Here is a 19,815-nt window from a genome sequence, read left to right as displayed (position 1 = left end):
CTAAACACTGAGTGACAAGCTAAATGATTTCCTGCAATCCAGGAAATCATTTATTATGTTAGGTGGTAACTGTATAGCCAACAAATACAGTAGATGCCAAGTGGTCCAGTGAATTGAGGTGTTTCATTCAGGTATGGCTCATGAGGGTTTAAATCTGAGGGAAGGTTGGTTTTTATTGTTAATGTACAGTTGAACCTTGATTTTGCGGACCCCAATACAACGGACTTCGGAGTCACTGGACATCGTCCATAAGTCCGTTACCCTTAAAGACCAACAGACGATGTGGCAGCAGTGTACGCTGCTTCACAAAGCATCCACTAGGTGGCCATTAGTGCTGACAATCACTTTGTCTAGCTCATCAGTACCAGTGTGACAGTGATCATGTCACTATGCCTCCCAAACCTGAAAAACAAAAAAGGGTGAACCTCAGTGTAACTCAGAAGTTGAGCTAATTTGCAAGCTCGAAAATAGAGTAAATAAAAACAACTGTGACACAGGGATTCAAGCTGTACTCTTACAGACCTACATCATCAAGGAAAATAATTTTATTAGTATATACATCTCAGGTGATGAACATTTGATTTTCATTTAAAAAATATTGGAGAACAAACAAAATATACCTACTTAACGATATTAGAGAAAGCCACCTGAATGCTGCCTATAGCATTTTTACCTCCTATGCCGCTGACAGGACATGATGTCAGCACACCAAAACAAACTCAGATGTATTCATTTTATAATCATAAAGAGCAGTGGAAACCTAAGTGGAAGCACTGAAACTTAACTGGGGAGCCTCGGCCCCCAAATGCCCCAATGATTATAACCTGCCGAACAGCATGCAAACTAAAATATACATCAAGTAAAACTTGTGCCAAAACATGATCGTGTGTTAAGAGCATTTGTTAATCATGGCGCAGTCGTCACATGACCATGCAATGGTGAAGGTAGGTGTGATCATAATTCAGATCTTTATGTACATCAGACAGGAGACATCCATTAAAACATGATACAGGTTAGTGAAATAGTGTTGGGTGATTAAATTACTTCATATTCCATTAAGTATAAGATACACGCACTATTACATACAATAATGGAACCTCGTATTTATGACCATTTTTAAAAAATGCATTGAAAAAAAACTGTAAATGCTGATCTGTAAAAAATAACAAAGGATCCTGTCAGCACTTCATTCCAATAGGAAATTTGGAAATACAATGTCACTGTTGTATGTAATTAGTCCCATCTGCCGGGTTACGTCTATACACATCACAATCAGGCTTTGGTAGGGCCGCTGGGTAGCGGCTATACACGCAATTGTCTTCCCGCCTCCATTTGAACAGGCTGCCATATCTTCTCAGCACCAAAGGGTAGGGAGGGAGTCCCTCCATAGCACACAGGTGAGAGTCAGTCTCCTCCATGCCTTTACCAGGTGTACAACAATGTCTTCAGGTTCCTGTTTGTCTGATTTTGTCTGTGACCCCTGTAGCCAGTTGCATCATCCACCCCTGCCAAGCCTTTTTTCCAAGGATACTAGGTAAAGGCCCAGTGATAGTGCCATAATGCATGCCTTGGATGCAACAGTGTCTAGTTTATCTAGTAGTGGAGAAGTTATTTCGTTGAGAGCAAAGCTATAGTCGGTGCCACGGGCAGATGCACGAACACATCCTGCTCTCGCACTGAAAATTAGTTCTCTTCCTCACATCATTACTCATGAATGCAATGACATACAGACCTGGGGATATTCACTAGAGGAAGAGTTGGTGAGTAATATGGTTGTTTCCCTAAGTGCTATACTGTACTTTCTGAGATATTAAGGTTTGAAAACAAGCAATTTTCAGCTGTTGCCGGGAAATTGCCCATACTGAGGTGATGACTGGTGAAAATAGCCTGGTGAGTAGGGGTTAAGCAGCTTTTATGGTGAGTGGGTGCTGTTTTTGTTAAAGTATGTACTGCATACTGTATATGTTAGAGGAACCGACTTTTTGCAGGAACAGACGTTTGTTCCCCCCTATTAGTCCGCAGAATCGAGGGTCAACTGTAATTCCACTCAAGGGCGACCAGTTGCCCACTCTCGAATTAAATGTCTAGACTGGGTAGCATGTCTCCTGGCCCCAGTGGTGTTAATGATGAAAAAAAAGATTGGATAATGGATAAATAGATATGATGTAGACTGTAGCACCAGTTGAGCAGGGCAGTACTTCCAAGGTGATGGATAGCTGATGACAGGGGGAGCTGGAGCCCCCATTTCATCAGCCCTTGGGACTAGTTACTGATCATCTCCCTTTGCTAAACTTTTTCATTGTTTCAGTAACACAGAGAGTAGGCCCGCATGCTCTCCAGTACAAGTTTCTCTAACTGTCAACACCAAACTACATGCACATTACACACTGCAATATTAAAAAAAAAAACTGGTGTCTAATAATCAAACCTCGAAGTCCCCAAGGAGGGGGATCATAAATGCCTCCACCATCGGCCCCTCTCCTGGTGATGACACAACGAGTTGCGTGGAAACACTGTCTGACTCACTCCTTCATTTCTGTAACATTCGCGGCCTTTCCTTTAACATTCCCTCTGTTGAGCACCACCTCCATTCCTCTAAACCTCATCTTCTCTTCTTAACTGAGACTCAGCTGTCTGATGAAACTGATAACAAACCCCTTTCTGCATCTTCCTACTTTTTCTATACTCACTTCAAAGCCAAAGTTGGCTGTTTTGGATATCTACGCAACGACTTATCTTGCTCTCATGTTCCTGAGCTTGATTCTTCTGAATTCACTACTCTCTGGCTTCAGCTTTCCTATCGTTCTCAGACTAAATATATCTGTGCTGTTTACTTAGTCCCTAATTCTGCTGACTATGAAAAATTCTTCAACAATCTTACTTCTGCAATAGAACACATTCTGTCTGTTTCTCCTTTCCCTAAAATCTTCATTCTAGGAGATTTCAATGTTCACCACCACCTTTGGCTCTCCTGTCCTTTCACTGATCACATGATGAACAAGCTTACATCATTTCTATCCTTAATGACCTAGTGCAGCTTGTACAGCACCATGCCTGTATCCCTGACCACCTTGGAGAGAATTCCAACATACATGACCTCTTCCTTACAACTAATCCATCTGCTTACACTGTTAATCTATCTTCTCCGTTGGGCTCCTCTGATCACAATCTAATTACCTTAACTTGTCTATCACTTCAGTACGGCCTGTGAACCCTGTAAAGAAACATCAGTTGTGGCACTTTGGAACTGCTGAATGGGAGGCCCTCAGGCAGTACTTCTTTGATTTTTACTGGAATGATTATTGCTTTCACAGCTGGGAGCCATCTGAGTGTGCCATGCGCATTACGGAGGTTATTCTTTGGGGCGTGGAAGCATACCTATACAGTCTTTTCTCATATCCTTTGACTAATGCAAGAAAGCCTTGATTTAATCACGCTTTTTCTGATGCTTTGCACAACAAGGAGAAGGCCTATAAAAGGTACCAGAGCCAACCCACCCCTGAAGCACATCCTTTTTATGTTTCTGCTTGGAATCATGCTAAGTCTGTTCTTTTCTTGGCCAAAAATAATTTCATCCTTACTAAATGCCCTCAACTCTCCAACTCGAATTCTTCCAGTTCCTTCTAGCATTTTCCCTAAAACCTTTCTAACAACTGTACCTCATCATCCCTCCCTCCTCTTTTCTGCTCTGATGGCTCTGTAGCTATTTCTTCTACTGATAAAGCAGATCTCTTCACTCAGACTATCTCCTCTAGTTCCACCTTAGACGATTCTGGTGCTGGTCCTCCATCACTTCCCCCCTCTGACTTCCTCATGGCTGATATTAGAATGCCTTCAGCTGATTTATTTTCTGTCACAACTGGCCTCAGTACTAACAAAGCATATGGACCTGATGGGGTTGGTCCCTCCTGTTGTCCTCAAGAACTATGCTTCTGTGCTTACACCCTGCCTAGGTAAACTGTTTCGCCTTTGTCTGTCAACTTGTACCTTTCTTTCTTGCTGGAAGTTTGCTCCCATTCTGCCTGTCCCAAAGAAGAGTGACCATTCCCATCCCTCTAACTATCGCCCAGTTGCTTTAACACCGTGTGTTTCAAAAGTTTTTGAGTCTGTTCATAACAAAGAAAACTTTAAAGGATCTTTCCAACCACAATTTTCTTTCTGATTGTCAGTATGTGTTCCACCAGGGATGCTTCACTGACGATCTTCTCACCTACCTTTTAAACTCCTGGTTGTCCTCCTTTGGGGACTCTGGCAAAAGCTTTGCCATTGTACATGGCATCTCAAAGGCTTTCGATCGAGTCTGACGCATGTTTTATTTTCCAAACAGCCTTCTTATGTTTCCATCCTTCTATCTGTTCCTTCATCTCTAGCTTCCTTTTTCTGGTCGTTCTGTAACTGCTGTTGTAGATGGCCACCATTCTTCTCCTTGAGGTATCAGTAGTGGTGTTCCTCAGGGCTCTGTCCTATCACCATCTCTCTCCTTGTATTCATCAATGACCTTCTGAGCTGTACATCTAACTCTATCCACTCATATGCTGATGGCTCCACCCCTCACCTTTCCATTCGCTTACCGCAGCATCCATCTCAGCAGTCACTTCAACAAACATGGGGATAGGCTATGGCACACCTAATGTTTGGTGTGGTTCACATCTGTTATTAGGGTAAAAATAATCATTGTTTTTAATGCATGAAAAACTTAGTCCTCACACCTATCAACTCGACAAAATCTTCCACAGGAGAACCCTCTAATTTTAAACAATATCCAGCTCAATCCTGCATCATCTTTAAACATACTTAGGGTTTCATTTTCTTGGGATTTATCTTGAAAAGAATATATTACCTCTCTTGTAAATATGCTTCCAAGAGAATGGGTGTGCTAAGCTGTCTCCATGCCTTCTTAACCCCTGCACTGTTGACTTTGTACACGGGTTTTATTCATCCCCGTGTAGAGTACAACTCTCATGTGTGGGGTGGCTCCACACATAAAGCTCTTCTCAACAAGATGGAATCAAAGGCTTTTCGTCTCATTAACTGTCCTCCTCTTACTGGCTCCCTTCAACCTCTGTCTTTTTACCACACTATTGCATCTTTACCTCTTTTCTGTTGCTACTTCAATGGTCACTGCTCCTTTGAATTGTCTGCTTGCATCTCTCTAGCACTACGGTGGGCGTGTAGCACCCATGTATCAACAAACTCTCATCCCTTTTCTGTCCAACTCTTTAATACAAGTTAAGCGTTACTCCCAGTTCTTCATTTATGCAACAGGTCAACTCTTGAACTATCTCCCTCTGTCTGTATTTCATACTGTCTATGATCTCCAGTCTTTCAAACGCAGTATGTCCTGACATCTTGAAATGAACGAATCTTTAATTTGGTTCTCTGGTAACTTGTATTTGCTTTTTCTTTGGACAATTTGTGGGCCTCTAGCCTTTGGTTCCTTCTTCCTTGCATAAAAAAAAAAAAAAAAAAACTAATGCATGAGATCCATGGGAGAGAATGAGAGAGCATCAGTAGGCTTGGCGTGCGGGGTGAGCTGCTCCTGTAATGCATTCTGGTTGGCTACCATGTTGCAGACATTCTCATTGGCTGGTGCGAGTCAGGTTTTTCCTGGGTGCCGGTTGTTTACCACATATGAGGCAGATGGTACGTCTCGCCACCAGATATTGCATAGAATCTCTTGTTGCTTCCTGTTCCTGCACCAGAGATTGCATAATTTTTCTCGATATTGCTTTAATAGAGCTGAACAAGAAGTGCTGGGTATTGTGCTGGGCCGGATATTGCAATGACGGATGGTTGAGAGTTTACTCTGTGCATCTGTGTGGTGAAGTCAGTGAATGTACAGTGAGGTTGGATGGTGAGGAATTGGAAAATGTGAGTACGTTTAAATACTTGGGAAGTGTGATGAGTAAGGATGGAGGTTTGGAGGGTGAAGTGCTTGAAAGGGTACAGCAGGGAAGAAAGGTTGCTGGTTCCTTGAAAACAGTGATAAAAAGCAGGGAAGTGAGCATGGAAGTGAAAAAGTTACTACATGACAGTATTGTGATACCAACTCTAACGTATGGAATGAAGCTTGGACGTTGCTGGAAGGACACAAGTTAAGAGTGAGAGCAGTGGAAATGAGTTATTTAAGAGGAGCCTGTGGAGTCACATGGAGAGACAGGCTGACAAGTGAGGATATAAAGGAGCGCTGTGGTGTGGATGTGGATGTGATAGGAATTGTTAGGAGGGATACACTGCGGTGGTTTGGTCATGTGGAGAGGATGGAGGGTGAAAGACTGATGAAGAGAGTGTATGAGTGAGGTGGAGGGGTAAGAGGGAGGGGGAGGCCGAGAATGAGATGGAGGGATGGGGTGGAGAGGTATCTGAGAGAGGGGGGTGCGAGTTGGGAGCAGGGCAGTGAAATGGCGGGGGACAGGACGACGTGGAGGCGATTTATTTGTGGCCACCCCGAATGGGATTGAGGCGTCTGGCAATAGATAGATAGATAGATCTGAGTGGTGGTTAGAGTTTATTGCTCATTAAATGGTACTCAGGAAAGAGTGACAGGTCACTCGCCTTAAATTTCTGCACTAAGTAACCTAGGCCCAGACTGCTATGCTCCTGATGGGGCAGTAGTTGACTGGATGCTAGTTAGACAGATAGATTTTATCATATTTAAGCAGATCTTAACTACAGATGATAAAATGTTAATTCAAATATTTGTATAAATTGTACTATGTTTTTTCCAGCACTTGCATGTAAGTACTTTCATATAGATGTATCACTTATCCTACTTTTTCTCCCTGCATGCAGCTCCGACTCAGCAACTGAGAAAAGGTAGCTATATTTGAAGTTTTTGTACCATAAAACTGTGGTCAGTTTGTTTTCATCAGACAGAACTGGGCCACTCTTTCAAACTGAATAACAAGTTGTGGTTGCATGAAATTTGATGAGCACTGGCTATGAGGTGTGAACGAGTTGCCTTGGATACTATAGTCAAATTAACTCTCCAATTTGTCTAGGCTTGACTAATGGCTGAACTTAAAGGAGTTAGAGATTTCTATTAGGTTTGAACAAACTGACTACAGTGTCCTTAGAATGTTTTGAAAATACATTAGTCTAATTGTTATCCTCAGCAGAACATTATTTTTCTTTATAAATGCAGTCAAACAACTTTCACTTGTGGACTTAAATATTCAAGTATATTCAGCAGTTACCAGTCAAGTAACCTGGAGTAATTTATGTTGTTTAATAATCTCAGTCTATGAATTAAAAAAAAAAAGTTTTTTATGAATGCATTATTTAACATGCTAGAACTGCTCATCAACTTGTGCCAGATGCACAAGCAGGCTTACAACCGATGGCTGTCATATCTGTGATTTGTTTAATAGGAAGGACGGAGAAAGGAGAGTGCTGTGTAAATTTTTAGTTACAAAAGAAAATAAGCATTAGTTTTATTTGTTACCTTCAAGAAAAACAAGGGAAGGAGAGTACAGAATCTTCCTGTGGTTCTTGTTCTTCCTGCTAAAGCATGTCTAAGTTACAACAGGGAATCAGTCATAAATATAGTTGTAAATCCCTCCCTCCTCAGCAGCTGCATTAATCACAGAATGGTTGATGCATTTGTGATGGTTTGAGGGTCAGCTGTATTATGGTGGGATAGTCAACCATATTTATAATCAAATCTAGGGGAAAATCCAAAGGGGTATTCATATTAATCCTTTCTCTTCCTGTTATGCATTAAAGATTTATAGTACAAAAAGTCCTCATTGCATATCGCCATTTATCATCTCCTTTTTCTTTAAATATACAGTATATGATAATAAATTTCAGCAGATATGCCATTGCAACCTATAAAGTTAATTTATATGTTTCTCCAGTTCACTGTACCATCCATCCATCCATCATCCATTCCTACATTTCCCCATGTGGAGTGTAGGAGCCCAGGGCTAGGCAAGTTGGTCCTGACATTTAAGATGAAAGTAACCAGTCTCACTCATCCCTAACTGGCATTACGTGAGCAATAAACCCCAACCAACTCTTGGATATACACCTTCACTGGCTCAATCTGATTGGAGCACTGTAATTACCCACTAAACCACCAGGTGCCAAAATTTAATTATATGGTTACCACCCAGCATAGTAAATGGTTTCCTGGTGAACAACTGTCTATACAGTAAAACCTCTACAACTTGGCATAATATATGTGGAAGCCTTCCCGAGTTAGCCTATTTGCCGAGTTATAGGGATGAACTTTAAAATTCCCACCCCCCAGCACACTCACAAAAAAAGGAAAAATGGAAAAAAATGGACAAAAATTAACCCTCTCGCGCACGATAAGTTTCAGTAAGTTTTCCGGCACATGACTTTATCTGCGAAGCCGCCCGGCCCAGCTGCCTGCACGCGGTAAATAACACGTATTCTCTCCTTATTTTCACCACCCAAACATCAATATACTGCCATGAAATTTATGTCATCTTATTCGCCGGTGTTTGTTCTAGTTGATAAGCACCACAAAAAACAGGAAAACAAATAAAACAACATTAGGCGGCTGTGAATAAAATTTTGCTACATCACGTTCACTTCCCAACATCACCATTCGAGTGTTTTCCATCATACAGGAAAATGTTATTAGAAGTTTTGGTAGAGAATTTCATCAGCTTTCTAAAGAGAGAAATCCGGTGTTGATTCGATTTGTAGTTTTCGAGAAAATAGCCAAAAACTGAAAGCCATTTTTGAAAAAAAATCAAGGAGCTCTAATATGGAAATTTTCTTGCAGATGTTATGTTTTTATTGCATTATATTATGCAGAATTTCACCAGCTTTTTAATGAGCACCTCTTGGTTTCCATACGCCTCATAGTTCTCGAGTAAATCGCCAAAAACGACTGGGAACTCACGTCCGTACGTCACTTTCGTGATGTGTGCACAGCATATGCAATATTCCCGCCTACGTAACAACGAATTCTTATCATAGATATTACATTGTTATGTCGTGTAAATACGTAGAATTTACTACTCTTTATCATGGTTCTTATAGGAAATCGATACGTCCAATAGTTTTCGAGTAATTGGACGACAAACGTAGAATACTCTTCCCCACCCGCACGCGAGATAAAAAACACTCTTTCCCTACCTCACCCACGGCTACATATTTTCGCTCGTTACGTTTATTATTTTCTTTCTTTACTCAAAGTATACACGTAAAATATCATAAGGTTTTTGATATTGCTGTCAGAAACTCGACATAACCACTAGTCTTTTTGCTAGGTTCTGACAAAGAAGCTGAACTTTCTTCCATCTCATATGTGTGTATGTAAAAAACATTATTTATTTGAGTAAAAAATATTGAACTATAGAAATAGGTCAAGATACAGATCAACAAAATATGGATAACTCACTTCTTCCAGAGGTGTTGAGATGCTGGCAGTAGCTTGAAGATGAGGAGTTATGTAGTGTGTGAGCGTGTGCGTGTAATTCACCGGGTCGGTCAGGATCACTTGATGGTCATGATCGTCAGCATTTTACCCTCCCAGAAGGGAGCTGAGAGCTCATATAGTCCGATCTAAGGGCAAGGCTGTGACCTTCACACACCCACACACCCGTCCCCTTGCTCAGGGGGGACAGTAACCACCCACTTCGTCAGTGAAACTTTTCGCAACCTAAGCGAGGCGCGAACTCCCGTCTACCAGATGGCAAGCGTGTGGGTGAGCGTGTGGGTATGGGTGAGTGTGTGTGCATGTGTGTGTGTGTGTGTGTCTGTGTCTGTGGCTGCGGCGTATTTTCTTCTCTCCTTGCGATACATTTGCCTAAAACACATGCGATCCAGACAATTGATTTCTCCACGAACATTCGCTGCACAACATACGTATGTATATGTGGCTGTGGCATATTTATTGTCTCTGACACTTGCACTTTGTTTTAGCAAAGTCAGTGAATGCATGAAATATTTCTCTGTGAACACTCACTGCGACTCTATTGTATTGGCACACACCGCACTCCTTCACGAACACCCGCAGCATGTTTGACGTATATTTCACACAATTCCATACACATTTTCACTATCAGAATCACAATAATTCCATCACTAAACACCTCTAATTCTTCCTTCCGGATTATAAAAACTGTACGTGATGCCTGCTCCATTCCACACTATGGTACCATAATTTCACCAAGCCACCCACAATATCTTTTACACAAAATACACTTTAGGCATTGGCTTCATTATATACGTATTTGTAATCACGCCATGGGCCTTGGGGAGTGCGAGAGGCGAAACCCCGCAACAGTGAACACGCATATCGGCTCGTAGGCCTAACGCTTCATAACGGACACAATTCCTTTTCGTGACATATATCAATGTTCCATCGACAATATCACATACAAATATGCTCATAAATATTGCATTATCACACCGAGTCCATAGGGGCTTCGGCTCAGGAAGGAGGGGGAGAATTAGTAGGAGTTTAAAGGGACTGAAGACACAACGCAACCCACCGCCTGGCTGCTTGGAAGAGACTGAGGTATATTGCTATGTGCTGGGCCCAATGAGGCAGCTCAGTGTTGTCAATGCCTTACCATTGGAAAGCGCTATACTCGCTACAATTCTTCAAAATTTGACACGAATTTGCCAGAAACTTAATTTTTGGCTAATTTTTTTGTGCTTAGGAACGTGATTCGAGTGACTGAACAAATTGAGAAAATCCACGTGTCACACAAATCGCTTGACTGTGCCTGAGAGGGTTAAAAGTTTTTACAATAAACAGTAAAAGCTGCCTTACCATGATTCCATGCAGTTGTAGCGTGTATTCCAGGCATGGAGGAGGACTTTTGGTAGTTTTTGGAGGTGTTAGGGGGGCACAAGATCAGTTTTGGGCACACCTTTACTGTACTGTACTTGGTACTGTACACTATGTAAAGCACAGTTAACACTATAAAGGCCATTACTGTAATGTATTTATCACTTGTATTATACTGGAGAACTAAGCACTAAATACTTAAACATTACTGTACAACTCAACATCTTACCGAGTTTGGGGGATTTTTGCTGACTCTCTTCCTCTCATGTGTGCATTTTTGGGAATTTTTGAATTTTGATTTTTTAAATGAATATTTCTGAGCCTTCCCGAGTTGTAGAGGTTTCTGACTTGAAAGATTCCGAATTATAGAGGTTTTACTGTATTGTGATACTGTAGAATACATTCCTTACTGGTACTGAAAGTCTGTTCTATCTATCTATCTATCTATTGCCAGACACCTTAATCCCGTACGGGGTGGCCACAAACAAATCGCTTCCACCTTGCCCTGTCCCCCACCATTCACTGCCTTGCCCCCAACTCACACACCCCTCTCTCATATACCTCTCCACTCCATCCCTCCATCTCATCCTCAGCCTCCCCCCTCCCTCTCCCCCCCTCCACCTCACTCACATACACTCTCCTCATCAGTCTCTCACCCTCCATCCTCTCCACATGGCCAAACCACCTCAGTGTGTTCCTCCTAATGCTTCCTATCACATCCACATCCGCACCACAATGCTTCTTTATATCCTCAATTGTCAGCCTGTCTCTCCATGTGACTCCACAGGCTCATCTTAAATAACTCATTTGTTAATATATACAGTACAGTGTACAGTATATACAGTAAATGCACTCTAGTGGTATATTTTTTGCAATCGAATACAGTAAGATCTCGCTATAATGGACTACTTGGGGCCCAAACCATTCCGAAAAATGCAAAATTCCAATAAAAGCAACATCTGGACTTCCCCTTGCTAACCCGGACTATTTCCGATATATCAGACGTTAGTCCGGAGCATGAAACATTTTAAAACTGTTTTGACTACCCATGCAGTACTGTACTGTTATAATTTCACTACATTAAGCAAGTGGTATGATATATATAATAATACTGTACTGTACACTGATAAACATGTCTTTTATTTACCTTATTGTGGTGGTGAACATAGCTGAAGTGGTCAGGCAGTCCGGACTGCTTCTGGCTTTATCAGACGTTTTCTAATATATAGGAATTTAGTCAGGTAGCTCCTCGAGTCCGGTAAAAGCGAATTCCGGTCTATTGAAGTCCATTATATTGAGGTTTTACTGTATAACAAAACTTCATCAGTGGGTTCAGATTCACACAAATAGAAAATTTGAAATTTTGAGTTGTTTTTGATTTGATAATTCTGTATGCTTATTGCAGTAATGAAAAGTGAATGTTTCAAAACTCTCAGACTGCCCCCCCTCCCTCTGGATCTGCCACTGGACCATATTGGGGGAAAGGACGCATATTCCCGATGTCTCTTGCAATTCAGCACTCGTAGAAATTAGAACCAATCGGTGCATGCAGTGAGTGCAGGAATGTTAGGGGGGTCTAGTCAGGTATCCCTGAACAAGTGAAGAAAACTAGCTTGACAGGTAACTTGCTTCTTTTGTGGGCAGATATAGTAGCTTAGGTTAAGTTAGTAACTAGTCACTAACCTAACCTAACCTAGTCACTAACCAAACCTAACCTATCCTAACCTGACCTAACCTACTATAGCTGCCCACAAAAGGAGCACGTTACCCATTAAATTAGTTTACTTGTGCAGGGATAGCTGACTAGATCCCCCTCCAACACCCATGCACTCACTACATGCACCAATTGGTTCTAATTTCTTCAAGTGTCGAATAGCAATAGACATCAGGAATATGTGAAAGGGACATGTAGTCAGTAGCCATGGCATAGAATAAATGGCCATGCATGTTATTAGGACTTCCCAGATTTCTCAGAAGCAGCCTTTCCCACCAGACTGCCATTGTTACCACTGGGTTCTGTGAGGCTTGGTTAGGGTAGGATAGGGTAGAGTAGGTTAGGTTAGTTATGGGAGCTGAGGGTAGGTTAGGAAGACCTACAGACACAAAAGAAAGAGATACATGTACTTCTGCCCTACCTCTGTCATAATATTGTACTGTACATTGATTTATTCTTGCAAGTTCCAAATGATTCTGTAAAACTTCAGAAAGGGCTCCTACTGACAGGACTTTGAAGGTTTTGTCTAACCAACCCACTACTTTGAAAAGGCTTTTCCAAGCTGAACACCTGTACAATACAGTGATAAGGAGTTAGCCAGAACAGACTAAAATTAAGTGTAAAACTTAGTGTAGATGTTTAGGGAGAAAAAGAGATCCGCCAAGCATGACGTATTAACAAAGACAGTCAGGCACAAGGACACATTAAGTAAGGCCAACAGATCAGATTAAATTTGCCAGCTCCACTAAGTTGCCCCACACCAGGCTACCACTGGGATCACTGGGACCTGCAAGGGTCATGGCTGACAAGTACCGACGCTGCCAGTGCCGCCACACCTGACCTACTGCTGCTGCCTTCAGCCATGCCTCCTCATGCTGCTGCTGATGATCTGCCTGCTGAATCATATCCCTTCTTGCCAGGTAAATTTTTATAATTTTCATTTTGGTTTTATATGTTTTCATTGTAGTGTAGGTCAGATGGGTTTAATGGATAATATGCCTACAACTTCCTCTGTTCTGTACCAGCACACACCACCTCATCCTGTGTTCTCTTCGATCTTCCTCCCTGTCAAACGCCTGATACCTCTATACTTCTACATCTTATCCAGTTTCCTGGATCCATCCCCATGACACAGCTAAACCATCTCAGCATCCTCCTTTCTACCTCATTCTTGGTGTTTTCCACCCCCAGCCATCTTCTTTCCATTAAGGTGCTGGAGAGAAAATGCCTGATTATACAGTTTGGGGGATGAAGTGCGTGAAAGGGTACAGCAGGGAAGGAAGGTTGTTGGTACACTGAAAGCAGTGATGAGAAATAGGGAGGTGAGTATGGAAGTTAAGAAGTCACTGCATGATAGTATTGTGATACCTACCCTGACGTATGGAAGCGAGGCATGGACCTTGCAAGAGGGGAACAAGTCAAGAGTGAGAGCAGTGGAAATGAGTTACTTGAGAGGAGCATATGGAGTGACGTGGAGGGACAGGTTGACGAATGAAGGAGTGAAGGAACGCTGTAGGGTGGATGTGTATGTGGTTGAGAAGATTAGGAGAAATACACTGAGGTGGTTTGGACATGTGAAGAGAATGGAGAATGAAAGACTGACTAAGAGGGTGTATGTAGGTGAGGTGGAGGGAGGGAGAGGGAGAGGTAGACCGAGGATGAGGTGGAGGGATGGAGTTGAGAGGTATATGAGGGAGGGGGGTGTGAGTTGGGGGGAGGGTAGTCAAATGGTGGGTGACAGAGCGAATTGGAGGCATTTTGTCTGCGGCCACCCTTTGCGGGATTAGGGCGTCGGGCTATAAATAGATAGACCTCAGCCCCCCTTCTATCCCGCAAAAGGGGGATGTTGAGATGCAGAAGGGCAGCTTCAGCCTGCAATCCACTGGATTCGTATTCAGATGAGCCTGGGGTTGCAGCGAATACTAATAATACGATATTCATAAGTTTCTGAATGTTAAAGTAAGTGCAGTTTAAGATTGATTACTTATGCAGTTGTATCCTTTTTACTCTAGCATGGCCTAAAACTGCCATCTCTGTCTTGAATTCTGAGTTGTAGCAGTAGATAGACACAAGAAAATGAAACTGAGCTATGTGAAATAAGCTACGAAAGGACAAAATTCTGGGCCATGTTAAGCGAAAATGAGTATAGCCCCTATTTTATGTCAGGGATTTGTTCCAGAAAAGGTCACAACTTCTATACAATGAGTGCTGTGATTTGAGGAAAATGGCAAATTAGCTTTTTAGATAGCAATGGAACTTTGATTGGCAATTTATTTGTGGGATTATGGCATCAGGCAGTAGATAGATAGATAGATTATTGTGGAGTAAGAAGCAAAATACAGTAGAGTAGACCCTTGTTTTGTACAGTCGGTGTACAGTATCGTTTCGTTTTTCGTTTTGTTTTCGTGTCGTTTTTAAAGGCTCCAACATGCTTGCATTTGTCGGCCTTGGTCACCTAATGGCAGCTCTCCACGCTGCACGATCCATTGCAGCCTCCCTGTTCAGTCCCATAACCCTGAGGTCACACTTAATGACCTTGTCCCATGTCTTTCTCGGTCTACCCCCCATAACCCCACCCTCAATATTAACACTTCTCACCTTCCTCACCCAATTATCATCCCCCATCCTCTCCACATGTCCAAACCATCTCAATCTACCTCTCCTCATCACAACACCATTACACTCCAGTCCCATCCTACCTCTCAACTCTTCCATCGTAAACCCAGCCCCTCCAGGCCTTGGACGCAGGGACTCACTGCACATCCACCTAATCATTGTCATTTCTGTACGTCTGAGCCGGCAAATATCTTCCTCCTTCACTGCCCAGGTCTCACTACCATACAGCATTACACTCCTAACACATGCTGCATACAAAGACCCCTTTGCACGTAGGGAGAGTCCTCTCAATATCAGGCGAGGCAAGAGCTCCCTGAACTTCTTCCAACCACTTCTCACCCTAGCCACAGAGCTAGCTCCAGCCCCACCTCCAGCACACAACATGTCTCCCAGATAACAAAACTCTTCCACACACTCAAAAGATTCATCAGCAAGTTCAATCTTTTCACGTCTGACAATCTCCACCTGCTCACCCCGACACGCCGCACACATAAAATCAGCATTATCTCGCAGTCTACCTCTGATACCACTACATCTCTTATGCACCCATTTATCACAAACACCGCACAAGATAGAATTACTTCCCACGCCCTTGTGGCAAACTGCACATGGCCACTCTCCCTCATTTTTGACAGTACCGCCACCAACCCTAGATATCATCACTTTTGTTTTATCTGCCTTTACGCTTAAGCCCTTGTGTCCCATACCATCTCTCCACTTCCTAAACATTTCCCCCGCCTCCTTTTCGTTCTCTGCAATCAACACCAAATCATCAGCATACAACAACTCCCACGGGAGTCCGTTTCTAAAGTCATGTGAATGGGCTTCAAGTACCATGATAAACAACATGGGTCTCAAGACTGACCCCTGATGCACACCAACATTCACGGAACACTCGTCACTCAAATCTCCATTCACTCTTACCTGGGTGTGAGCACCCACATACATAGCCATAACCACCCTAACCAGCCACTCCTCCAAGCCAAGCTTTCTCATTGCCCTCTTCACCACCTCTCTAGGGACTCTGTCAAAGGCCTTCTCCAAATAAACAAAAACAAAATAAAGATCCCTTCTCCTACCAGTATATTTTTCCTGAAGCTGTCGAACAATGAATATAGCATCAGTGGTCCCCCTACCGGGCATAAACCCAAACTGTATCTCATCAATATTCACTCTTTCTCTAATCATACTTTCTAAAACTCTCTCCATTACCTTCATTATCTGATCTGAAAGCTTTATACCTGTATAATTTCCTCTTTCCAGGGCATCATCCTTCCCTTTTTATACATTTACAGTTACACTCTTCAGCCAATCATCTGGGACGACTCATAAATAATCCTATTTATCAGGTCAGTGACTAACCTCACCCCTATATCGCCTGAGGCCTTCAACATTTCAGCAGTCAACCCAGACACACCTGCTGCCTTCCCCACCTTCATCCTGCCTATTATTGAGGAAATTGAGTGACACAAGTGATTCCGTAAAAACCATTGTTTTTGGCTAATGTGCCTAAACATTGTAAAAATTTCCCCAGAGCCCCCCCATTTAGCCCTCTTGAAATATGGATCCCAGCCCCACACACATGCATAAAAACACTGATCATCATTAGATAGGAAGTGATGAATGAACAAGAATTTAATGATAATTATTGCAAGAAGAAAATTATAAAAAGAGGTCAGTAGGCGAAATTTTAATTCATCTCTAGCCCTTCAGAGTTTGAGGCTAGGCGTCAGAGCCTTCAACATCACTCCCCTAATTCATCAAAGGTGGATGTTTTGAATTTTGATAGTGAAGAATTGAGTGTCTGTCACCTGCAGTATTTTGCCATGCAAAACATACTGGTTGCCATGCAGCATTAACTAGGATAGTGCTGTGTAAAGTGTGTATTGTATGCAAATGGAACCCATGCATCATGAAAGTCACTGTATTTCATCCAAGCTGATACCAGAGAATTGTGTTTATCTGAGAGAAATCTGGCCAGTCAGAGGGTTCACCTACTATATCAAGTCACCCCTTCTTTGCTGTTGTTGCATATAGGCTTTTCTTTCACACTAACATCATTCTATTTAGCTGAGCAAAATCCTAGCATTCTCTCTTTATACTGTATCTATTGTCAGACAGTCCAGGAGGGAGTAGTCACAAATATTTTGCCACAGTGTCACTCTGTTCCTAACCATCAGGCTGCCACCCTCCATCTTGAACCACCCTCACATAACTCTCCCTCCCATCTTTCTACCCCACCTTTGATCTCCTACTCCCCCCTCCCCTTCCCCACCCCCTAATCCGTGCTTCACTCACATGCATTCTCCTTGTCAGTTTCTCCATTCTCGTCATATGACCAGATCATCTCAGGATGCTTCTGACTTTTATTCTAGCCTATACACAACAACACCACAGTGCCTGTTCCACCATATAACTCTACATGCTCCTCAACTTACATATGGCTCTTAATAGTTGCTTAGCATTGCTTGAGGTAACTGCATTGAAATTTAATAAATGTTTGAATGAAATATATGACAGTTTTTATTCCATAATATAGTGCTCTGTAATGCAGCAAAGACAAATACTACACTTTCATTTTGAAAGTGATTAATTTTTTGTGAAAGCCAAAGTTACCAGTCGTAGAAGTTTGAAAACTTGTGTATATTCTTTTATGTGTCCATTCTTGGGTATAGACCTGATAGTAAGCTCCCTAGAGCCTTCATTCCTACATGTCGCACACTTTTACAAGTCAGTACTTCAACAATTTCCACCATCAGTTTTGAATACAGTAGACCCTTGCTTTACTGAACCTCTGTAGACTGGATATCAGATGGACAAGCACCACAAGGCCGTCGAACTTGTCTGCTATAGTGAACAATATTCATTAAATGGGGTGGAATGGGGTGCAATACATGCGTTTCTTACTGTTTTCACTCCAGCCTGGCCTGAAATTGCCCTCTTCCCATCATGATTGCTGAGCTGTAACAACAGACAATAGTAATACAGTACTGTGCCAGTCATGAAGAAGTGCCGTGATTAGGATGTCAAATAAGCTGCGGAAAAGCAAAATTTTTGGGCATGTTAGTGTAAAATGGATATAGTTTTCATTTTTAATACTAGAATATGCTGTTGTACTCATTTATTTTCAGACATGTGCTTGAAATCCAACCTCAGGGGGGGGATCACAGGATATAAGGGATTATTGGCATTATCGGATCAGGCATCCCCCTAATTTATCCATTATAGCGTGGTCCTTCTGTACATACTAGGTCTGTTTCATTCAAAAATAGTGTGATGGTATGTGGGGTGTGTGTCTTTACAACATATCATTGAGTCATGTGGAAGCTGAATAGCCAGTTTTAGTTAAATTCCTGTCATTAGATTGTTTCCAGCCGTAGTCTGGGATTGACTGTACATCTTTTCAGATATCAAAGAAATACGTTAAGATGGTTTTGTCATGTGGAGAGAATATAGAATGAGAGACTGAATAGGAGCATGTTGAGTGAGGTAGAAGAGGAGAGGAAGACTGATGATTAAGTGGAGGGATGCGGTGATTAAATATATAAATGAGGATGATATGACCTGGAGGGAGAGGAGTCTGCTGGCAGAAGACAGGGTGACTTGAAGGCAATCTGTTTGTAGCTCTTGCTTCTGGGTTTAAGATATCTGGTTGTAGGTAGATATATTTGGCATATAGGTGGATAAGAATATAAATAATTTAGATCACTTTTTCAAACTACTTAACTGTGTTGCCTTTGCAGGAAGCAAGGAGAATGAGAGGAGAGCTGTAAGTGATGATCCTGCTGCAGCTCCTCTGCTGTCTGTAGATGCAAGAGATTCACAAGATTTTCTTGAAGATGATGATGAAGATGATGATGATGACCCATGTAGCTTTGAGGAAATTTTACTTGCCAATAACATAGCTCTGGGTTCCTTGCCTGATCTTACCCTCGATCACTCTTCCAAGAACAACGTTGTGTCTGATCTTGAGGATGACCTAGCATCCCCATCCAAGACCTCCAACCTGAGTGTTTTGGGGAAGGATGCTGACAAGCTGGGCACCCCAAGGGACAGCCAGTTGTCCCATCGTGGAGTTTACAGTCCAGTGTCAAATATTTGTCAACTTGAAGATGATGAACCAACACCACCCACCCCATCCCCCACACAGTCTGCTACTGTGAAGGCAGATGCCAACAGGCTGGGCAGTCCGAGGAGCCGCCGCCCATTCCATCGCAAGGATTATAGTCGAGTTTCAGATGTGTCGTTCCTGTCTGCTCTCGAGGAGGAATGCATCAATGGGTCACTTTCAGAACCCTCCGACTCTGACTGGGAAACGTCCCTTGAGTGTGCTGATCCACAGGCTGCCACACTCATCCAGACATCACCATCGGAGGTTTATCTTTGAAGTGTTGCATGCCAGTAATTCATATTCCCTTTGGCTAAGGAAGACTACTAACACTTCTTCCTGAGCAGTTTATTTAGTGAAGTGAAATTATTAAAATAATAGTAACATCCAGTCCTATATAACCCCATTTAAGTGTGGGGGCCTGAGGCTAGGTTAAAATAGCCCAAAACATTTAAGTGGAGATGACTGGTTTACTTCCCCTGATTGCATAAAAAAACTGAAAAATCCACAGTTACCTCTGGGGAATTGAAACTGTACAAGACTGAAGTGTTCTAATCAATTAGCCATATTACACTTTAATACTTTGTACGCGGCATGTGT

The 19,815-nt window shown here is 42.3% G+C and overlaps 1 protein-coding gene across 1 annotated transcript in view; it reads left to right on the top strand.

Moving 5' to 3' along the window:
* The window catches only part of LOC145415452 (fat-like cadherin-related tumor suppressor homolog), a 693,356-nt gene extending 673,862 nt beyond the window's left edge, over positions 1–19,494 (top strand). Inside the window, exons 46-48 of the mRNA XM_080284728.1 lie at positions 13,256–13,411; positions 18,851–19,119; positions 19,258–19,494. Coding sequence (XP_080140854.1) covers positions 13,256–13,411; positions 18,851–19,119; positions 19,258–19,494 — 662 coding nt within the window. The remainder of the gene's footprint in view (positions 1–13,255; positions 13,412–18,850; positions 19,120–19,257) is intronic.
* Positions 19,495–19,815: the final 321 nt, after the last annotated feature.

This window comes from Coenobita brevimanus, chromosome 102, assembly GCF_032717465.1.
Source record: "Coenobita brevimanus isolate Jiangsu-jjx chromosome 102, ASM3271746v2, whole genome shotgun sequence".
NCBI classification, from domain to species: Eukaryota; Metazoa; Arthropoda; class Malacostraca; order Decapoda; family Coenobitidae; genus Coenobita; species Coenobita brevimanus.
The sequence above is the reverse complement of the archived record's forward strand: the minus strand, read 5'-3'. Positions and strand labels throughout refer to the sequence as shown.